This window comes from Dermochelys coriacea, chromosome 3, assembly GCF_009764565.3.
Source record: "Dermochelys coriacea isolate rDerCor1 chromosome 3, rDerCor1.pri.v4, whole genome shotgun sequence".
NCBI classification, from domain to species: domain Eukaryota; kingdom Metazoa; phylum Chordata; order Testudines; family Dermochelyidae; genus Dermochelys; species Dermochelys coriacea.
In genome coordinates, this window is record NC_050070.1 from 18,062,857 (window position 1) to 18,086,954 (window position 24,098).

At 41.6% G+C, this 24,098-nt stretch overlaps 1 protein-coding gene and 1 long non-coding RNA gene across 6 annotated transcripts in view; one reads left to right on the forward strand and one right to left on the reverse strand.

Moving 5' to 3' along the window:
* Window positions 1-898: 898 nt before the first annotated feature.
* LOC122459205 lies at window positions 899-23,521 on the forward strand. Its single transcript, XR_006279725.1, has 3 exons — window positions 899-3,456; window positions 8,584-8,591; window positions 23,510-23,521. It is a non-coding gene; the product is annotated as an uncharacterized LOC122459205 (long non-coding RNA).
* Window positions 11,515-24,098, reverse strand: part of KLHL29 (kelch like family member 29) — a 614,706-nt gene continuing 602,122 nt past the window's right edge. For all 5 annotated transcript variants that reach the window (XM_043510166.1, XM_038395785.2, XM_043510165.1 and 2 more), the window contains one exon: window positions 11,515-13,909. In XM_043510166.1, coding sequence (XP_043366101.1) covers window positions 13,726-13,909 — 184 coding nt within the window. In that variant the 3' untranslated portion in view covers window positions 11,515-13,725. The remainder of the gene's footprint in view (window positions 13,910-24,098) is intronic.

Here is a 24,098-nt window from a genome sequence, read left to right on the forward strand (position 1 = left end):
CGGGAATACAAAGTTCCTGTGCATGTGAAGAGGATGTGGGGTAAGAAGGTTGGTAACATCTTATTTCAGGTCTCATTCTCCTTTTCTGCTTTTATATGCCAACCCAATAGCTTAGATAGATAGATTTCAAGTGCCACTCTTTTGGCAAACAGTAACTTCAGGGGGATCAGAATAGAGAGTTGACCAGTTGGAGGTACACTCAGGTCCTACAACATGTTTGTGTCTACTGCTCTGGTATAAAAGGAATGAAACTTGTGCCTTGCTGATTTGAGCACAGCTCTTGAAATTACATTTGTTTTGTTTTACCTGATGTCTCCATGAGTAAAGAGCACTGAAATTTTTTGTCATCTCTACTTCACTGTAACTGGAATCACAAATACCTGTCCTGAGTAGATTTTGCAATTGAGACTGAAGGTAGTTCTGTGGCCTGCAATGTGTAGGAGGTTGGACTAGATGATCATGATGGTTCCCTTCTGACCTTAACACCTATACGTCTAAGTTCTATATATACATCTCCACGTTTGAGAGGCCAGAATAATTGGAGGTCAGTTTGGGGTTTAACTCTTGACAGTTGCCTTTTAAACTACTATCTAATGGATAGGTGACCATAAAAACAATCATTCAGCACAAAGGGATGCAATTGGACCTTCTCTTGAACTGGATATGGTTCACCTGGGACTGCAAATGCAATTCAGTGATACAGGAACTATCCATATATACCCTGATGGCTGTCTCAAACTGAGTGCTGTTGGAGGCATTGTGATCTGGAGCACATACTGGTGCTGCTGGATTCTATTCCCAGTTCTGCACTGACTGGGGTGACTTTTGTCTTACCCATCTGCAAAACAGGGATATCATCTGCCTCATAGGCAAATTGTCAGATGTAATAAATGTTTTTAAAGTGCTTTGATATCTTTGGATGAATGATGCTTCAGAAGCAGTAAGCAGTAGCTTGGTTGTGGCTGTCATAGTTGTTCTAAAATGATTCCATTAAAACCCTGTTGGCTCACGTGAATATTTGAGTAGTATAAACTGTTTGGACTCAAGTTTTCCATGCTTGGTCTCCGTCTTGAATCCACCACTTCCCTTGATAGTTTGTTCCAATGGTTAATCGCCCTCAGTATTCAGAGGTGGATTAGGGGTTTGTGAGGCCCTGGGCCATAGCAAGGGAGGTCCCTCTCCACCCCTGCCACCCTTCCTGCTCTGCCCCTGGCTCTCCTGCTGGGGAGATGGGTTGGGACACGGGAGCTTCCCCTGCTAACTTGGTGCTCCTGCTGGAGGGCTGGCTCAGGACACGGGGCCTTTCCCCACTGCCCAGCATGAGCACCAGGTGAGCTGGGCAAACCTCTATCCCTTGACCCTGTTCTTTGGCAGGCATGGCAGGTGAGGAGTGTGGGGTGTACCTATTTTTCCAGGGCTCCCCCAATTGGCCGAGGCCCCTGGGCATGGGCCATGTTAACCCAGTGGCAAATCTGTCACTGTCAGTATTAGAAATTTGTGCTGTATTTCCAGTTTGAATGTTTGGCTTCTGCTCCCAGACATGGGTTCTTATATCGACTTTCTCTGCTACATGAAAGACCAATTTCTTACCTGGTATTTTCTCCCAATGAAGGTGTTTATACAATATAATTGTCAGCTCAATCTTCTTTTGGGTAAACTAAACAGATTGAGCTCCTTAAATCCCTCACTGTAAGGCATTTTCTCTAGCCCTCAAATCATTTTTGTAGCATTTTCTGTGCCGCTCCAGTGATTCAATATCCTTTTAAAAATACGGATACCAGAAGTGTATTCAGTATTCCAGTATTAGTCCCATCAATGCCATATATAGAGATAAAATCACCTCCCTACTCTTACTCACTACTCTCCTGTTTAGTCTCCTCGTTCAGGAGATAACTGAAAAGCCATAGTCTGGCTGAGTCTGCTCAAGGCTATGGTGCAGTGTTTGCAAGAACCCTCTGCCAGTTTTATCCTCCAAAGTGCTCCTTCCTGGGAGCTAGCAGGGCAGGGTCTGTCTACCTGTCAGCCCAGGGCTGGACTCTTCTGATTTGAGCTTCTCCCTTTTAAAGCTTCTCCTCCAAGATTGCCATTCCTCACAAGTGCAATGGGGACAGGTCTGCCAGTGCCCCAAGCTGCTCTTTAACTCCTTCTTGCCTGGCATGGGATTTATAAATCCCATGACAAGTATCATTTCCCATTGATTCCACTGGAACTACTTGAGCAGTAAGATACTATTTTTATTGTGACGAAGGATGGCAGAATCTAGATCTAGGATCCGTTAAGTTTCTTAAGAGCCTTGGATGGAGGGCATTATAAAAATGCAATGAATATTAATAATTCAGTACAAAAACTATATTAAAATAGTGAGATTGCAAAGTGAAGCATCAGAATTCTGGGCATGATGAAGTTAAAGTTGCATGCAGAACATTGATTCCACTCTTTCTCTATATGCATTCTGACTTAGTGTTATATAGTGGTCATGTTATTTTTCAAATAATGCTGTCACTATAATGGTTCCGGGCTATCTGCACCTCTGACACTACCCGCTCTCTTTGCATCAGGTCTCAGATCTCAAACCAGTACCTGTCTCCTGCGATAGACTCATGCAATTCTCCCAGGGGAGAGTGAAGGAAATATCTGTATTTTTTTTTATAAATAGCAGGCATTTTTCAGTTTCCTTCTGTGATATTTTCCTGCCTAGCAGCACAGTTAAAAGAGGCTAGAAAGGGGAAACAAACAGGAAATGAAATAATGGCAAAGATACAGTACTAGGAGAGAGAATACCAAGGGTCCTTGAGGAAACAAGGGGGAAGCTGTTCATTGGGCAATACCCCTGGTTTGGCTCTAGCAACATTGGGAAGGTTTATTCTTCCCAGTCCTATGTATAGGATTAAAGAGGATGCTCAAACCTTAACGCTTGCCTAGGGAAGAAGGGGTTGGGTGGGCTGTCAGGCTGCTCAGAGTGTTTGTGAACGTTGACAGGGATGCAAGGAGACGCACTGAAGGAGTGACAGAATGCAGCAGAGCAGTCTGCTTCTCCCAGCCCAGAGACAGAGGTAGTTGGGCAGAAGAGAATTACAAAAGTTGGCAATGAAAGATTACAGTATAGGGAAGACCAATGCACATAAGTCTTTTTTGTTTTAACCCTTTGCTCTTGGTGCTATGTGCCAGTGAACAGTCTTCTTAAAGCCAAGTATTGGAACAAAAGCATCTCACAGGAAAAGACATTTTAAAACAACAAACAAGACTTTATGAATGACTGATTTTCTCCAAAGTTTACCATTCCCTAGAACAACTTCTTCAGACTCCCTCCATGCAGTCTCTCTCTGTCCCTTGACAGCTTCTGACAATTCAAAGTAGGGTGACCAGTTGTCCCGATATTTGGGGCTTTGTCTTATATAGACCCCTATTATCCCCATCCCCGTCCCGATATTTCACACTTGCTGTCTGGTCACCCTAGTTCAAACTCCTCCCCGCCTCCTTCCCGTTTCTTCTGAGAAGGGCTTTTTAGCTGTTTAGTGTTTAGATCTCCAGGATTTCAGGTTTGGCAAAAACAAAGCTTGTGACCTGTTGGAAATGGGGTCCTTGAAGCTAACGGCTTGCCCCATGGTCTTTCAGCCCTGTGCTTGGGTGTTCCTATCTGAGAAGCCATTGTGCTACTTCCTTGTTTGTTCTTCACACAGCATCCCCAGTTCAATGAGATCAAGTCTACAGAAAAGTCATATAACCCAATATACAATCACTTCTTACGAGGTCACATACAGTGTTTGTTTATAAAATTATTATTTCTCAATATTCTTAGATTAGGACAGAGCAGTTCCTTACCTGTCCAAAAAAAACACTTCTAAAAAATAAATCTGAAACACATACATGGCATTCTGTAGTAAAAGGTAGTGCCACACACGGTCTGCGACTAATGACTGTCTCCCTGCAAAATTTCAAATTCTTATTTTCTACTAGTGAGCGTAGAGCTGTTTAAAAAGAGCTGCAAACTCTTTTTGTGGAAATTTTTATTTCCATCCACACCCCCACATAAACACAAATGTCTGACCAAATTTTTGTCAAACTTTTGAAAAATATTTTCTGTTGCGCTGAGAAGAATAAAACTGTCAAAATTGTAAGTCGCTAAAAGAATAGAGTTTGAGCAACTTTGACAATAGGTGTTTCTATATGCTCTGCCTGTATCACGTATTATTATTTCTACCTTAAGAATAGTAAAGTGCAGAGGCATGATGAGGCAAGAGGATTCTTACATACTAAATTGTATTAGAAGTAGAGGAAAGAAATCCTAAGGCCCATAGAGTCCGAGCAACACATATTGGCAGGGTAAATGTGGCTGAAGTATTAATGAGTAGTGCTGCAGGGATCTGCAAACTATATAACATTCATATAAAATCAAACTCACTTGAAGTGAGTTGGGGTGTCAAGGACATACTTAGGGATAGTTGTTTCTGTTGCATATTTCTCTGTATATGGTAGACAAAACTTTTTTGGCAAAAGATGTAGATTTGGTGACAGAATGTTTTGTGAATTCGTGTTGCTTGCAGCAAATTATTTTTGGATGAAAAAAGTTCTAAAAAGATTCTAAAAAGGGGATTTGAAATGAAATGTTTAGCTTTCAGTTTGAATTACTTTTTCAATATTTTGTTAATTAAAAACAAAATGTTTTTAAATTATCAAAATTGAAACAAAATGTTTCATTTTATCAAAACAAAATATTGACCTGACACGGATTTTTTTTTTCAACTTACTGGGTTGCCAAAATTTTTGAAAAATTTGTTTTTGACCCAAAACCATTTAATTATTTTTTCAGACTTGCCAGTGATCCAAAAAAGTCCATTATTCATACAGCTCTACTAATTACCAATCAAATGCTTTGTTTGAAAAGGAGGAAGAAGAAACGGATCATCATTTCAGTTCCAGAGGTACTGGTGGTCACAAACCTGCTTTCTCTCAAAGTCGGGCCTGTGTGTACACAGCCACTGGGTTTGTATGATGATTGGAAACACTGTAATGTATTGCTGTTGTGCCTAAGTATAGGCTGGCTTCTTTCCCTTCCCCTAGCCAAGCCACTGTTCCCGATTTTCCCCTTACATTGTGTGCTAGGAGAATGAATATACTGCAGGATTTGCGTTGTTTTCAGTGAGCCAATTAATCATTTCTTTACATTTTGGATTACACGTGAAGAAATAGAAGAGATTAGCAAAATCTAGTAACAACAACTAGCTTCTCAAAGGAGAAGACCCTTAGGACAGAGTTGCTCTCAAGCAAGTTTAAGGCCAGAAGGGATCACTAGAACATTTAGTCTGACCTGCTTTATATCAGAGGCTATTAAATTTCACCCAATTACCCTTGTATTGAGCCCAATAACTTGCGTTGAGCTAAAGCGTATTGTCCACAAAGGCATTCAGTCTTAATTTGAAGACATTGAGATGGAGAACCCACCCCCTCCATTGGTAGGACTAATCACCCTCACTGTTAGAAATGTACCGTGTTTCCAATTTCAGTGTCTGGCTTTGGCTTCCCACTATCTGTTCTTGTCTATGCCTCTCTGCTACATGAAAGACCCCTTTGTTATCTGGTATATTCTCCTTGTGAAAGTCCTTTATACATTGTAATAGTCACCTCTCGGACTTTCTCTACACTTGCTGCGGCTGTAGCGACACACCACAGTGAAAAGCAAACTCCATACCCACTCACTGCAGTGTGTAGGTACACGTGTCAGGGAAAGACTTTGGCAGGGGGCATTTGCCTGGAGCCTTTTCCTGCTTCCTTCCCCTGTTAGAGCCTTTTCCCACTTATGGAGTCGTTCACTGTGACATGAAAAGGCTCTGACAGTCAGATGCTACGCTGCTAAAAATAGTATAGCTGTAGTAGGCTCTGCTTGGCCACCTGGAGAGCTGTGTAGGGTATATACCCCGGGCTTCTGGTGTGTAGGGCACTCTAATCTTCTAAGGAGCACCTCAAGTTTTGGCAATGGGGCTCACAGCTTGGGAACAGCACACTTTTTTCTTCTGAATGTGGAAAGAAGCAGGGACATGTCTGTATGATAAGAGAATGATGAAGCAGTTTCCAGTGCATTAGTAATGGCAGGTTATTAGACCTCATCTACTAGGGATAAACATTTTTCAGTCAGAAGGCCTGGATAACCTGTATCCAAGAGTCTTAATAAGAGTTGGCTGAGGAGATCTCTGCCCTGCAAATGTTAATTTTTAATAAATTTTATAATACCAGGGAATTGATGTAATCTGCATCAGTGTAATACCTAGATTCTTGTACTCTGTTTTAGCACCTCATGACATTCTGATTAAAATTTGAGCACTATGCGGTATCAACAGAGCACATGTTAGAGATTAAGAACTGCAGGCTAACTGACAGATATGAATGGGAATCTTCCTGCTTTCCCCTCTAAACTTCCACATAGCAATTATATGTTGCCAATATGAAAATCTGTGGCATATTGAAAAGGTGGGGACAAGATAAAATTGAATTTAATATAAACATGGGATACTGCACTAATTGAACAAGAAAAATAATAATTATTTACAAAGTTTTTAATATAAACAAAGTGGCTAGGGAATTGCCACCATGCATCAGAATCTAGGCTCAGTTTGCCAAAGTCTGATTATTTTTACTTTGGGATCGTGCCCATACTATAATAAGCTCCCGGTTCTCAGATTTTAAAAATCAAAAGTATTTGGGCTCCCATTTTCATAATTTCATCTAACAGATTTTTATTCTGCTACTATGTTATAAACCAGCCCATGCCCTACATATCACAGTCTGGGAACCACTCTGCTTGAGCATATTCCCCAACCTGAGAAGAAGGTGCCAGTCCCTATCCTTTAAGAGCTATTAATTCTATAAATGTTTTTACTACAGAGGAAAAATAAAACACAAAGGCTTCCACAGCTTGCAGTTGCCAGCTAAGCTTAATTGTATCCATACTCTATGGCCACACAAAGGGGTGAGAAGAAATATAAGGCTAAACAAACTGAACTGTGGAGAAAGTGTATGTATTGCTGTGGTAGACATGGCTCAGAACTGATGTCCCAGATTGGGCCTAAGTCACCATCACAAAACCTAGGTTTTATAACAACTTTATGGCTTACACAACAGACATCGGAATTCAGACTGCCTGCCTGATTTCTGGGCCAAAGAAAGCTATTCAAATGGCTACAAGAAGGAAGGTTTCAGAACATGCATTATCAGTTGGGCGGGCAGCCAGCCCCGTCCTCCAGCCAGGTCGTAAAGGAGACTGACATTGTCAAGGTAGCCTTTAAGATCTCACCTGTGAACTACGAAAGAGGAGAGGATATTAGTAAGACATTGAAAGATGACAAAATTAAAAACCACAAGCAGCTGGTTACCCTTTTTTATTCATCTAATAAGGAACAAATGCAGACATTAGGCTTGATGGCAGTCGCAAAGCTTCCCTCTTAGGCACTAGCTGAGCCAAAACTTGTAATTCCATGTATTAAGATGCTATACTTGATTAAAATAGAACTTGTGGGCTGATGAAAAACTGGAATTTGTTACCTTTCCCTCAGGAGTAACCTTTCCCCCAAGCTAACGTCAACTCTAAACATGGAATGTGTCACCCAAGAGAAGACAACTTGCAGCTTGTTTCAAGAGGTAGCTTGAGACAGTCATTTTCCACTGTTGTCTGTCACTTTTCCTTTGGTTTTTCTGTCTCCAACAGCTGGAGCCAATGTCTGACTTCGATACTTGCAGAGAGACTAAATTCTGTCATTAAGGATAATTTGGCTAAGGACTCTAGTCACAATTCTCTTCTGGCCCAGGTGACAGCCCGCACTTGCATGAAATCTAAACCGGATCAGTGTTTTAATCCAGACTCATACAAAGAGTGGTTCTTCAAACCAGAGATAACACTTCTTTCTTGGTATCTCCATACTTTGTGTAATGAGATGATAGACCCACCATGCAGCAACATCTCTGCCTACTTCTCTCAAGATAATTTTCTTTCTAGCTCTTCATTTTTTTCTAACCAGGACCTTCAGGATGATCAAAAATTAGTGTTGTATTTTCTGTACACCTTGGTTTCTCCATTTCAGCTGAAAGGAGGGTTCAGTACCTGCTTTTAAAGCTCCCGGACCCTAGAAAGGCGAAATGGAGCATTAAGGGTTTAGTTTAAGGAGCTAATTCCATTTGATGAGACTTTATATGCATGACAGGCTATACAAGTGTTAAAGTATTAAAGACCCCCCCCCCCCAAAAACACTGATATTTTTCACAGGTTGGTATGACCTGCCCAGCACAGGACTACACATCCTATTTGGGGTTTGATCCGCTGTGACTAGAAAATTAAACCATCTTTTGACTGTAGGGTGGAGGGGTAATGTAACACCTTTCCAAAGGAACTGCTGCCCTTTCATTAGAAACTACTCAGGAAGGATTTGAGATTCAGGAATCTCCCAGATTGTCTCCTTGCTTGTAGTTAAGACTTTATTCGCTTAGTAAGTTTACTACTCAATGAAACAATCAGAGGAAAACAGCAACCATGGGACCTGTGGGAGTATGTGGTGTTCACTGGAGGCAGTGAACCATCCCTTACATGTTTCAGAGTAGCAGCCGTGTTAGTCTGTATTCGCAAAAAGAAAAGGAGTACCCGTGGCACCTTAGAGGCTAACAAATTTATTAGAGCATAAGCTTTCGTGAGCTACAGCTCACTTCATCGGATGCATTTGGTGGAAAAAGCAGAGGAGAGATTTATATACACACACACACACACACACAGAGAACATGAAACAATGGGTTTATCATACACACTGTAAGGAGAGTGATCACTTAAGATAAGCCATCACCAGCAGCAGGGGGGGGAAGGAGGAAAACCTTTCATGGTGACAAGCAAGGTAGGCTAATTCCAGCAGTTAACAAGAATATCAGAGGAACAGTGGGGGGTGGGGTGGGAGGGAGAAATACCATGGGGAAATAGTTTTACTTTGTGTAATGACTCATCCATTCCCAGTCTCTATTCAAGCCTAAATTAATTGTATCCAGTTTGCAAATTAATTCCAATTCAGCAGTCTCTCGTTGGAGCCTGTTTTTGAATCTTTTTTGTTGAAGTATAGCCACTCTTAGGTCTGTGATCGAGTGACCAGAGAGATTGAAGTGTTCTCCAACTGGTTTTTGAATGTTATAATTCTTGACGTCTGATTTGTGTCCATTCATTCTTTTACGTAGAGACTGTCCAGTTTGGCCAACGTACATGGCAGAGGGGCATTGCTGGCACATGATGGCATATATCACATTGGTAGATGCGCAGGTGAACGAGCCTCTGATAGTGTGGCTGATGTGATTGGGCCCTATGATGGTATCCCCTGAATAGATATGTGGACAGAGTTGGCAACGGGCTTTGTTGCAAGGATAGGTTCCTGGGTTAGTGGTTCTGTTGTGTGGTGTGTGGTTGCTGGTGAGTATTTGCTTCAGATTGGGGGGCTGTCTGTAAGCAAGGACTGGTCTGTCTCCCAAGATCTGTGAGAGTGATGGGTCGTCCTTCAGGATAGGTTGTACATCCTTGATGATGCGTTGGAGAGGTTTTAGTTGGGGGCTGAAGGTGATGGCTAGTGGCGTTCTGTTGTTTTCTTTGTTGGGCCTGTCCTGTAGTAGGTGACTTCTGGGTACTCTTCTGGCTCTGTCAATCTGTTTCTTCACTTCAGCAGGTGGGTATTGTAGTTGTAGGAATGCATGATAGAGATCTTGTAGGTGTTTGTCTCTGTCTGAGGAGTTGGAGCAAATGCGGTTATATCGTAGCGCTTGGCTGTAGACAATGGATCGAGTGGTATGATCTGGATGAAAGCTAGAGGCATGTAGGTAGGAATAGTGGTCAGTAGGTTTCCGATATAGGGTGGTGTTTGTGACCATCGCTTATTAGCACCGTAGTGTCCAGGAAGTGGATCTCTTGTGTGGACTGGTCCAGGCTGAGGTTGATGGTGGGATGGAAATTGTTGAAATCATGGTGGAATTCCTCAAGAGCTTCTTTTCCATGGGTCCAGATGATGAAGATGTCATCAATGTAGCGCAAGTAGAGTAGGGGCATTAGGGGACGAGAGCTGAGGAAGCGTTGTTCTAAGTCAGCCATAAAAATGTTGGCATACTGTGGTGCCATGCGGGTACCCATCGCAGTGCCGCTGATTTGAAGGTATACATTGTCACCAAATGTGAAATAGTTATGGGTCAGGACAAAGTCACAAAGTTCTGCCACCAGGTTAGCCGTGACATTATCGGGGATACTGTTCCTGACGGCTTGTAGCCCATCTTTGTGTGGAATGTTGGTGTAGAGGGCTTCTACATCCATATCCCTTACATGGTAACTTTCAGTCCCCAGTGAGCTAATCTAGAGTCATACTAGTAAACAAGAGGTGAAAGGTTTGGTATCATTACCAGTCCACTGAGCCAGCCTGTCCATGGAATTTCTAAAAGCTTTTAAGGACAAAACCTCTTAGCAGATCTGTGCACATGATTCATTTAGCACAGACTCTCAGCCAACTTCCTAGAGGACAACTAAAATAATTTCATATAAAAGTAAAGCAAGTAGTCTGTGTTTTGCTCATCCTACCAAACAGCATTGACCAGTGCTGAGTAAGTCCGTCTTTTCACAGAGTTGATGAACAGGTTGGCAACTCATCCTGTGTGGTCTGGGTCATGGCTGTATAATACCAAAGTGCAAGGCTTTTAATAATCTTCCTGTGCTGTTCAACCTGATCCACTAAGACCAAGCAAAAATGTTTAAAAATTGGAGTCAAGCTTGTAAATACTTGTAAAGTCGCAGTCTGAATGAAGCTGAGACAAACTCAATAGTTTATTTCTGTAAATGTATATAACAGCTGTTTGTTCCTACTATAGGTCTGAAATGTTCCACTGCAGTGCACTGCCTCTCCCAATGGAGAGGTAGTTGGGACTAGTTATATTTGTCTCCTCATTAGTTCCCAACCCAGTGTTTTACAGCTAACAGATGACATCCAGTGAAACGTCAGAGGAACCATGGACTGTTACACTTAGGGCTTTAGGAGACAAGTGTCCTTTTGTGGATTGCTGAACTCCCACTCCGAGATATGAAGGAACTTGACCACAGGGCAAAAGTGGCTTTCATCTCTTAGAAATTACAAGACCAAGTAGCACAACTCCAGGCTCACTTAAATAAAGCAGTTTAGTAAGGTTTTAAGATAAAGCTTCAAGATAATTGTATAAACCTTGATAGAAAATGAGCCCTCTAGTTCTTTACTTAGTAGAAGTTTGGAAAAATGGAGTGGGGGAAAGGAAGGCTGTCTAGATAAATAGTTATTTATAAGCTTTTTTTTTTTTAAACTAGGATGCAGGTATGTTGGAAGTTAGTAGTCAGTTAAATATTAGCAAGAAAAATTGGACCAGAGAGAGAGATCCAGCTGGAAGAAAAGCATTTTCCTCCATGGTTGCAAGGAAAATTAATGTCAACATTAACGTGGCATTGCCTTGTGTTCACTCTTAACAAAATTAATCCAATCTGGATGATGAATCTAGATCTATAAATATATTTATTATAATATAACAAGAACTTAACAGTAAACATAAACTATATACAATGCCATTACAGAGAACCCTGGTTGTTTTATATTAGTCACAGAAATAGCCAGTTTTGCTCCAGTGTGAGAAATGAAGAAATAAGCTAAATTGGAAACGTTGAATGTGTTAGGTCTTGTTGACTGCTAGCACCTCCTTTGGAGGTAGACACACACCAACACTAAAATTAGTCCTGCCCCAGGCAGTTAGAAACTTGTGCTCCAATCTTTAGGTTCACGCTTGTACCCTGTTTGACAAATACTTTAAAATGACATATTATGTATATAATTTTGTTGTGCTTATTTTTTTCTCTAAAGAATAAATAATCAAAACAACTGCATAACAAAGGTTGGAACTTCACTATCAAAATGAGAGAGACGTGAGTCACCCTATAGCCTGACTGAGCACATTATTTTTAAATACTGCAAGATACAAATTTCATCCTATTTTGTTCTTTTAAAAACTATTATTAATAAAATAACTTTAAGGTGATTGGCTAACCGTCTGCATTGTTTTCCCCAAAGTTGTAACCGACCTCCCCTCATACAAAAAGGCTAACATATTTGGTATGAAATTCAACTAGATATTGACTGTAGTGTGTCTCATACACACATTCTGTAAAGGAATCTCTCCACAGAATTACCACCATGGCATTTAGAATCTAAAACTGTGAAGACAAACATAGCAACTCTTTTTCTCTTTATGCTGCTCTGTTCGGAAAGAAATCACACAAATCATATGCTCAGGGTTATTTTCCATTTGTTAACTCTAAGAATCGGTTTTCTCCCATTATATCTCCCTGCTCATCTCCCATTTGATCATTCCATTTACAAATTTATAAAGAATTTTCACATCACAATGCTTCTCTGGATAGACAATATTTTTATATGTATATATAAAAATATAACCCCTGTGCGGTGCATATACTTACAACTCTACACAGTAATCATTCTGTCTCTCTTATACTGGGCTTTACCCAATGCATTTTCTATTATGGGATTTAAACTTGTGTTTAAAACATGTGAATGTTTTTATTCTGAAACATTCTGATGCTTCTTAATGAGAGAAGTTTGCATTTAAGACTTCCATACCTTTTAATTGGGAGATAGGATTTTGGTTTTGTTTTTTTAAGATGTCCTCTTAGATGTAATTTAAAAACAAAGATGGTGACATATATCCCAACATAAGGAATCTTGATTATGATCCAAAAATGAGTATATAAACCATAACACGAGGCATCTTCTTAAATAACTTCTTAACTAACTTGTGGAAATCCCACATCATATTGTTTGTTTTATTAACATGATTCCAATCAGAACATTTTAAAGAGGTTAGTTTAATCAAGAAAATGCCTCTGGAATATATATAAATTGCATTAGAAGTTGCAAGCACTGTCAAGTTTTGCTCATACAGTAGAAAACAAGGTAGAAACCACTCTCCACTCCTAACACACAAATGCTGCCATATAGGGGGCAGAAATCCATACAACCCAAGAAACCTTTTTCACATGTGCTGTTACAATCAGCTCTCTCTCTCTCTCTCTCTCTCTCTCTCTCTCTCTCCTTTTTTGGTGCTGCTCTAGAGAATTGCAGTATTTATTTGATCTGATGGAAGACTGACATCAATCTACGCCAGCTGTCACACAAGATATATCTCAGTCATTGGTATTGAAAAGCATGTATTTGTTAAAAACAAATGTGGGAATCAAAGTGATAAGGACACTTTGACCTTCTTTCAAATAGCCTGATGCCTAATGTGTAATAGTAAAACTAATCTTCTGCACAGTTACAATAAGAATCAAGCTTGCTCTCTAGGAGGAAAATGCAGATTTTTCTTCCCCCAGTTAAAAAATATGTGAAATTCTATTGCACCTGGGTTGACCAAAAGCCTACATCCGTAACAAGTGCCACTACAACATCTAGTGACACACTTGTATTATTAAGTTACACTATCTTACATAGCACGGAGCTGTCTGCTCCTCGTTCACCAAAAGGTGAAGATGATTTTCTACATTCAATGTAGAGAATATTCAAAATTTTAGAGCAATATGTTCGTTGCTTTTGTGTTTTTGTTCTAATTTTATTTATTTTTGTTCTTGTAATAGCTTTTTTTATTTCTTGCCTGCTTTTGGCAGGCAAAACCAGTTCTCCATCCAACTCCTTGGTAGCATCAACCACTCTGAATGTACTTTTTAATAACTACACAGCCATGTCGAAACACAGGGCATGGCATGTTGGGGAGAAGTGTCCATGTGTTTGTCTTAGGGTCATAAGCTTCCATATTCCCCAGCGCAGGTCCTTCGCTGCTAACAATTCCACCAGTGGCATAAATTTTTCCATCAAGAACCACAGCACTATAGACAAAAAGAAAAAAAAAGTTTTGCTTAATATCTTGTAAAACAGTTCAAATTTCTTGTAGTTTTTAGTGCCCTTTTGTAATACAAGCCTAACTGGATAACTGTGAAAATAGTAAGAAACACTTGCATCTTTAGAAAGCTGAATGCCCTTTCCATTAATCTTAATAACCTTCCCCTACGCTGCCCCACCATCCCCCAGGTAAGCTTTCCCCACTTTAAACATACACCAGGGAAACTGTGGAAGACATGACTCACTCAAGCCTATAGAGTATCAACAGCACAGCCACTGTTGCAATGTACCAGGCCTAGATACACACCTGTGTACCACATACAAGTGTATAAACAAATGTAGCTGCTATTCAGAAGTTTCTGGGTCCCAGTCCTGTGCATGGAAAATGCCTTTTACACCACAGGTCTTTTTGCCAAAGCTGTAAAGGGGGAAACAGCTACCCCCCAAGACTACAAGCTCAATTAAACCCTCTTGACTCAACCCCTTCAATGGTCAGTTGTGTTTCTTTCACTGTGGAGGCTGAGGTCATGACCACATTTTCCCCTGAGCCAAAACCTCTCCACCCCCATTTTCCTCTCTCCAACTCAGAAACACATCTTACTGCCTGTATGTGGCTGCTGGTGTGAGTGCTGTCTGGGAGAAGGCATTACAGCATGCATACAAAGCCAATCGATGGCTATGGATACTGAAGAGTATCTGGGGGTGGGGGGAGCTGGGTGCCCTAGTTTATAAAAAGATTAGCACATTTTAAAACTTTGCAAATTTTAAATATATTGCAAATAAAGCAAACAACAAAGGAGGGTTAATGGAGAGGCTCTGTGCCAATGACTGGGCTTGCTGAACTTAACACTAAGTAGTACAGTCATAGATTTCATAGAGCTCGTTTTGAAGCAATAAACATACAGGGCGGGCTGCAGCATAAGGAGGAAGAGTTGGAATTGAAGGATGGGGTGAATGGTGAATCCTAAAAGAGGCCAGCATGAACAACCAACCAACCAAAATGCCTCTGAAAAAAGAAGAATGTAAAGAACAAGAAGTGGTCAATGTCTTCAGGAGGAATCGGGCTCTGAGGATAAAAAAAACCTCTACTGAAAACAGTGAAGAGGGAAGGATTTAAACAAGACTAGTATGAGTTACGTACACAAGTAAGTAGGAAATAATGAAGACCTTTTCAAAATAACAATCTGAATGCAGGTAAATTGGGTTTACTTGAAACATTTGATTAGCATATATATACAAATCAGCAAGGCTGATTGATATACAGCCTAGGGTCTTAAGGGAATTTGCTAATGAATTTACTGAACCACTGGTAATTATTTTTGAAAAGTCACAGAAATGGGGAAGTACCAGAGGATTTGAATAAAGTGTTGTACCAATATTCAAAAAAGCAAAGACTCATTGTGCGCTTACTAATATCTATTCTGTATAGCCTTACAATTTGCCCTCAACTGAACTCCTACAGAAAAAAGATAACACCAAAACACTTTCTCAAAATTATCACTCCAGATGTGACCTCCCGCTCCTCGTCCTCAACAGAAATCTGCACAACATCTTCAAAACACAAGCTTGAGAACTTAAATTCATAACTCCGCTTGACATAAAAAATCAGGGCTGGAGATACTGTATCTATAGCTTTTTATAACAATTTGTAGCCTACTAACCCTCTTTTGTCCTATAACTGTAGAGGTATTAACTGCCCCCTTCATCTTGAATGGTCGCTTGCAACATGTATTAACGCCTTATCTATTCCATGCTTGTATTTAGCTGTTGCCACTACCTGTCCCAGATCTGAAGTAGAGCTCTGCATACGCTTGGAAACTTATCACCAAGAGAAGTTGGGCCAATAAAAGATACAACCTCATCCACCTAGCCTGTCTAAATGAATGAATAAATAAAATAAAAAAGATAGAGCAAGACTGAAACCAGGAACTTCCAACAAGACTTTATTTAGTGTTATTTCTAACACTCCCATCCCTTCCCTCCATTTGTTAGTTACACTGACTCATTATATCTTGTCTTTAGACACTTACACACAGGTGTAACTTTATGTAAGGAATAATGTCACTGAAGTGCACAAGTGTTTGAAGGATCAGCATCTTGAATTGTAAGTGCTGCAGGGCAGGGAAGCTTGTTTAATTTGTGCTTGCACAGAGCCTACCACAATGGGGTCCCAAACTTGATGGGGCACTGAGTACTATTGTAATACTGCTACTAATAAAAAATTGCTATTAGTAGCATGACAGCCCGTTATGTATAAGTACATAGGACGGTGGCATTATGAGAACTAAACAACATGGACTTTCTAAAGAACACAAGATACAAGACACACTTAGCTGGCTACACATGGGATAAAGACATTATCATTGGTGGACCTAGCCTCCATGAATTTATCTAATTATTTCTTAAACCCATTTATACTTTCAGCCTTCACAGAATCTCATGGCAACAAGTTTCACAGGCTGACTCTGTGTTGTGTAAAGGAATACTTGCTTCTGGTTGTTTTAAACCTGCTGCCTATTAATTTCAACGGATGACCACTAGTTCCTTTGGTATGTGAAAGGCTAAATAACATGTCCCTATTCACAATACAGTCTCGCATATACCAGTTTACCAATATGATCTGGCACAGGGTCACTCTGTTGCCATAGGGTACAGAAAATGGACAGGAGTAAGGGTACAGAAGGAATGGGAACACAGTAGTTTCAGCGTGTTTTTGAAAAAAAAAAAAAAAAAAGGGTGGGGGGAGAGTGGGAATTGGCCATATATGTACTGGGCTGTTAGTCCACCCGTGTCCCTTGGCACAGCTGAAGACAGAGGTTTCAGGGTTTGGCACAAGACACAGTGGCTGTGGCTGTATTCTTACAACATCTTACTTGACAAATTAATTCAAAGTGGTTTGGCTAGGCCCACTGCCACATGGTTTAAAAGAAAGTGGTGGAAGAATCATAAATAAGGGGTAATTATAAGAAGCAATATTTGGTGCAGAGGGAGATGTTTTGGTCTGGTTTTATTTAACATCATTAATAATCTGGAAGACTATGTAAGCAGCCCATTAAATTAAAGTGGCAAATTACTGGGAGGTGTTACCACCAGCAGTAAGGACAGACAAAATAATAGGAACACGGGGACCTTGAAAGGTTAGCAGTATGAATAGGCAATAAAAGGGGATCCAACTGAAAACATGTAAGTAAATACATCTGGGGAAAATACCTATAGCTTAGACATCAAATTTCCAAAAGCATCCAAGGGTTAGCTCTACCAAGGAGATTTAGGCTCAGTGTTGGAAAGCCTAACTTTAGGCCCAGTAGAATCCACACGTCCAAGCTCCCTATAAAATGCCTGTGGAGAGTTGGGTGCCTAAGAACAGGCTACAGAAAAGCCCACAAACTGAGTGGTGAGCCACTTAAGCTAGCTAGTAGAAAATGCCAATCAGAGGGACAACCTGTTGTCTACAGCTACACCCCTTGTGTGCGCACTTAAAACCCACTTCTCAGAAGGCGTGAGGCAGGCCCCTAAGGCCAGGTCGACACTAAAAGTTATGATGACCCAGCTACATTGCTCAGGGGCATGAAAAATCAACACACCCTGAGCGATGTTGTTAAGCTGAACTAACCCCCAATGTAGACAGTGCTAGGTCGGTGGAAGAATTCTTCTGTTGACCTAGCTACTGACTCTTGGTGAGGTGGATTAACTAGGCCGATGGGAGAAACCCCTCCCATCAATGTAGTGAGTATCTACATGAAAACATTACAGCGGCCTAGCAGCTGTGCTTCTGTAGCATTTCAAGTGTAGACAAACCCTTAGTCTGGGCTGCATTGCAACACCTATCTCTGCTTGGGATTCACAGCCTCAACCACTCTCCTGGAGTCAGGCAACTAAGCCAGGTCAGCCCTTTCTCAAGGAGAACATGGTGGTGGTGCTGCCTAAGTTTCTGCCAAGGGGCATGTGCAAAGCCACCGTAAGACCTGGAATCACTGAGCTGCTCAGAGCCTAACTCACCCTTAAGCCCTGCTGTTGTTCCCCTGCTTTGCTTGCCTAAGGGGCCTGATTTCGTAGGTGTGCACAGTACACCTGCATAAGAAAAGGAGGAGATGGTGGTGGTTGGCATCCATGCCCAATAGCCTGGTGGTTAGAGCACTCATCTGGGATATGGGTAACCTAAGTTCAAATCCCTGCTTTGCCTGATTTGGAGCAGGGATGTGAACCCAGGACCTTTCACCAACCCAGATGATTGCCCCAATCACTGCGTACAAGGATAGGCAGCACCACCAACTCCTCCTCTGTTTGGATGAGGTTCCATACACAAGCTAGGCGCAAGCTAGGTGTCAAGCTGCTTGACAGTGTGAGGCCTGAGGCATGTTTATGCATGTCCACCAGCAAAAACGGGGGGCATCTAGCGGACTCTACCAGTGGAAACCTGGGCGCCCACAGAGTTAGGTGGAAGCTGAGCAGGGGTTCTGAGCATGCTATTGGTGTCTATATGTTGGATTTAGGGCTAGATTAACAAGAGGACCTTAGGCAGTTGTGTCTAATTGTAGTCCAAAACTTTAGGGCACGTGAACAGAAAGCGGTGTGTTCATCACTCCCTCTTCCTAAGGGAACAATATTGCTCTTCCCCTCCCAGGCCCTCAGTTGTAAAAACAACATTAACCAAGGCTAATGCATGAAGAAAGGAATAATCACAATAATTAGGATGTAAGCTTGTTGTTTGATGCCATTAACACAAAGTGATTACATGCTGTCAGAACCTGAAGAAAAAGACAGCTGCAAGCAGAAGAACTTTACAGTGGAAGCAACAAGCCCTATGCCTGCTTTTGAGGGCAGCAGCTGTAGTGAGCTGAGCGTACAGCCCAGGTCAAAGAACAACTGAGCTTGGAGGAGTCACTGTAATGCCAAAGGGCTAAGAGTAATTTTTTCATAACTGAGGTATTTTTTCTATCATCAAGTGAAGTACTTTCCACAACTCTTCCTTGGAAATTGGACAGGGTTGTGGATGTTTGTGGCTCCAACCTCTCCTCTCCAGTCCTGAGGCAAGTGGTTTTATTTAAAACTGCCCATAAGAACATACAAGAACAATCAGCCATACTGGGTCAGACCAATGGGTGAAAGGGTATGTCTACAATGCAATTAAACACCTGCACCTGGCCCCTATCAGCTGCTTCAGGCTCTCAGGGATCAGCTGTACAGTTGCCATGTAGATATTTGGGCTTGGGCTGGAGTCTGAATGTCTACTCCACAATTTTGCAGCCCCACAGCCTGAGCCCCAGGAGCCCAAGTCAGCTGACATGGGCCAGCCACGGATGTTTAATTGCTGTGTGGAGATACCCTACATGTACAGGCTTCAGGGAGGCACCTAGTTTTGCTAGTGATTCTCAACTGTGAACAATCTTAGGAGTTAGGCACATAATGTGTTTTTTGCAAGAAGCCAGGGGACATTCCCTCATAATCTTTATCCCAGGGGTTAAGGGGCTCAACTGGATGTGGGACACCCCCAAGTTCAAGTCTTCCCCCTCCAGATATGGAGAAGGGGGTTGAACCGCAATTTACCATTTCGCAGGCAAGTGCCCTAAATATTGAGCTATAGGACATTTTGATCTGGGGCCCCCTCCCTCTCTTCTGTTGAAGCTGTGCCATTGTGGAGCAGGGAGACTGGCCCTTGGATGAGTGCTCTATTCTCCTGGCTCCAGCATCAGTCTCACTCTAAGTATATAGCCACTGTGGAACAGCTTCAATAAGAGTGACTGAGGGACCTCCACATCAGAAGATCCCGTAACCCAGTGGGTTAGGGCATGTACCTGACAGATTGTTGTTCAAATTACTTCTCTGGCAGAGAAGGAACTTGAACTAGGGGCTCTCCCACATTCCAGGTGAGTACCCAAGCCTTTAGGCTAGAAGTTAGGAGGGAACTTTCCCCCCACAGCTGTTTTGTTATGCAGCCTCTGAGCACACCAACTGGATCAGGCCCTGCAGGTGAATTGGGCCGCTAAATGCCTGTATTCCCTTGGCTTGTGAATCGCTCTGGGGCTTAGGTGGCAGATAGGCATCTGGATGCTAAAGAAAGGCAGCAATGCACAAACCCAGAGGCAGAAACTTGGGTACCCAGAGAACTGGGTAACTGCACAAACTTTGGCACCCAAATCCCAGTGTTAGGCTTTGCTGTGATTTCACAAAACTGCCAAACTCTGTAGATGCCTAAACTCACTGGGTGCCTAAGTACTTCTGTAAATCCAGGCCTTAGCCTTTCTTTTACTCTTTACTCACCCACAGGACAACAACAATACTTACCTACATTTCCACAGAGGCTCTTTATGCACTTTATAGAAATGCTATGTACGAGTGATGCATTAGGACTCCATCCCTGTTTTTTAAACAAGTGTGCGAACTTGTGTGCACTGCATGAGCCATCTTGGTTTTTTGCTCTACTGCTTCTGTGAACAATTGTCTGATTCCACCTACAATAATTCTCATCTCTTAGAGATCACATGCTTATGTTACAGCCAATGATCATTAAGAAAATATAGGAAGTATATAATGTTTAGGACAGGAAATGAATATCTTATCCAAGTGCAGCCTCAGAGGGGTGGAATTTAGCCTCTGATTCAAGAACGTACTTAACGGTGCATTTAAGTCTCTCTATTCAGTAAAGCAGGTAAGCACATGGTGGGTGCTTTCCATAATCAGGGCCCTCGTCTGGCAGAATATCAATTAACTAAATTGAAATTTGGCTATGACATTGGGTTTTTAACATCACATTCTCACAAAGACATCTAGGGGGCCTTTCACATCTCATCCAAAAAAGAGGAACACTGGCAGCACCATTGCTTTTTGATGAAGCACTGTGTCAGTAGCAACTCAGAGGGAAGAATCCCACCTCCTGAATCATCAGCATCACTGTGCACAGCAGCTAGGTCTGGTGTTCCTTACAGATCTCCCATTCAAGAAAGATTGAGCTAAATGAGTTCTTAGCTTGCGAGGGTTACACAAGACAGCAGCACAAGATGATATGGCTACAGGCTACTATAAATTGAGACTTACAAAATTTCCTATACAAACTGGCCATAAAACATTCATTCTTGGCTGGAAATTCACAACATTTGGGAAAAAAAACCTTCTAGTTGTTTTTGAGGTTATAAAAACATTTTTAAATGTCTGAATTGGTTTGTCCTTGTGCATCATATTCTGGTTAACTGAACATTTCAAAACTGGTTTTGGTATGCGGAGTTACTGAGAATGGGCACAGATCCACACACACTAATGTAATTGGAACAGATCCAAAAAGACAATTAAAGACTAGCAGTTAAATATATATAGAATTTCTTTGAAAAAAACTTCCTCTTTCACGTATTTACAAGTAAGAAATTAATCCACAAATAATTAGGTTTTCGGAAAGTGACTAAAAAGCAAGAGCAACAGAAGGATGCTCACAAACTGGGCTAATACTTGGATGGGGCATCTCTAAGGAACACCCACTTGGAGGTTAGAGTTTAATGGATGCTAATCTCCACAAGGCTCTCTCTCTGAATTTGGTAGCTGTGCTAACAACCTCTGCCCATGTTTACAGAAAGTTTTGAAGCCAAGATGCTATGTTTTAGAAGGCTCAAGATTCAATGCTCACATTTTCCATAGCTTTTGTTAGGTGACCCTGTGCTGCAGTCTATCTTTCAAATTAGATAGAAATTATATTAGACCACTCGTGGTCATTAAAGGTGTGCTAACACTTTTTGTAGTGGCATTATTAGTGCTGGTGCCCTGGCCACATTCTAATTATATTCTACCTAACTGTATTTCCCCAGTATTTTCAGTTGGATAGTTCCTAAACTGTTGTGTAGCATTGCTGTGTTCTGCTGAACAGCTGCCACACTCCAGCCCAGCATTTTAGTAGTAGCCAAAGCGGTCTCTGTGTATTATTTGTATATCAGTTATGCTTTAATGCACAGTGAGATCATTCAGATCATAAACTGCTATATAAATGAAAGATCATTATTATTAGTCTCTTGCTGTGATTTTAATCAGCTGTCCACTGTCCCAAGTTGCAACCACACATTTCCTTCCAGATCTGCTAGAAGACCTGGGCTTTCCCTCTCTACCAGTTTTTTCCCAGCTGTAGAAAAACTGACACTGCATGTTGAAAGGCCAGCTTTTAAATTTGTGGACTCAAGAAGTAGGCAACTATTAATAAATCATACTCCATAAACACAGCCACCTGGGAATTTCTCTCCAAACAAGCTATGCTCTAACCCATTTCAGTATCTGAAGTTGATCCTAACTTTGTAACAGGAAATGAATAGGCTGGGCCAGTGCCGTAAGTTAGCAGGCCCACTAGTTAAGCAGTGAAGTTGTGCTTCACTGACCAAGAACCAGAAGTTATTTAAAAGGTGGGGAAAAAAACCCACCCCACCATGTTTGTGTTGTGCTGTTCAGCCTGAATCTAAGTTTTATTAAGGGTTCCCATTCGGCAGAGCCATATAACAAACCTTACTGGCTAAGAGTTGGAGAAGGAGGCTGAAACTGCTTTTCTGTGCCTGTTGGGAATTGCTGGTACTAAATTAGCTTCTCTGAAATCATTGCTGGCCCCACCATGCTGCTGCTATTACCCTGTGGAGAATCTCTGTATCAGCTCTATTTGCATGCAGCCTGAATTCTAAGTAAGCAGGAATATGGAATTTTTAATCATACATAGAAACACATTCTATATTCTTTTTGCTTGGAGAAAAATAAACCCTTGAAGGGTGAACTGGAAAGGGAGGACTTCTGAGCAATATGGAGCGGGGTGGGTTTTTTCCCTCCCACTCTTTGGCAGTTTGGAGGGAGGTGTCCATCAGGACAGTGCAAAGAGCAATAATCAGCTCCCAACCCTTATCTGTTGCTGTCATCTGTGACTGCAGCAGAGCATGTGGTTGGGGGCCCTCCAAATATCCAGCAGTACAAATATAGGCTGAAAACGTGACCATGATCATGTGGCTAAACATGTATTTTCATGCTGTTTGGGAAACTCTGAAGATTCAGGTCAGTCTAAACATACAGTAGGAGATTTTCAATAGGCACAGAGGCCACTTATGTGTCTAACTCCCATTGACTTTCAAAGCAAGCTTGGTATATAACTGCCTTTTGTACCATTATAATCTTGCCTCAGGTCAATACCAAAAATCCCAGTGTCTACAATAGGATTAGGTTTTGTCCCAAAGGCATTCTGAAATTGATGTGCCTTTTGCTCATGATTTGGGGACCTGAACAATTTTAAATTTTCATTAAAAAAATTTAAATTGACCTTTACATTTTTTCACAAGTCACCCCTCCCATGTTATACGCAATCACACTAGCTAGTTATGAAAGTGATAAAAATGGTCTGGTTAAAATATAAAAATGAGGTGCACAAGCTTTTCCCAACAAACCAGGTTGTGTGTGAACCTGATTGAGAGAGGTGTGGCAGAGCTCAGACCTTGTCCTCATAGGTCCCATGCTTCCAGGTGGTTTATGCTTGCTTCAGAGGCTCACTGCAACCCTCCACGTAGCTCTTCTCTCTCTAGATCCAGGTATACAGTCTGCAGAGCCCTTTTCATCATAAACCAGCAATGGAGGTTGGTGAGAGAGTTCCCTTCCTGCTGGTAATAGCTCATCTGAAGTGATCACTCTCCTTACAGTGTGCATGAAACAATGGTTTTTATCATATTCTGTGTATATAAATCTCCCCACTGTATTTTCCACTGAATGCATCCAATGAAGTAAGCTGTAGCTCATGAAAGCTTATGCTCAAATAAATTTGTTAGTCTCTAAGGTGCCACAAGTACTCCTTTTCTTTTTGTGAATACAGACTAACACGGCTGTCCCCACAGTTGCTCCTACAGCCTCATGCTAGAACAGTTTAGCCTCCTGTACTGACAGGAGCCTGTTTTTCCACTCCCAGGAGGTGTTTCTGTAGAGGTGGGTTGGGGGGAACCCAGACCCACCCTCTACTCTGGGTTCTGGCCCAGAGACCCCCTAATGGTAGCAGTTATTAGCAGCCAATCTTTTACTACCAGAATTGCTATATTTCCCTGGGCTACTTCCTCACAGCTCTCCTACTTCTCCCTTACCAATGACTTGAGAATATCTTCATTAACCAGCCCTTCAACCACACTTGCTCTCCACTGCCTGGCTGGAGAGATCCCTTTTATAGTATCAGAGGGGCCTTAATTA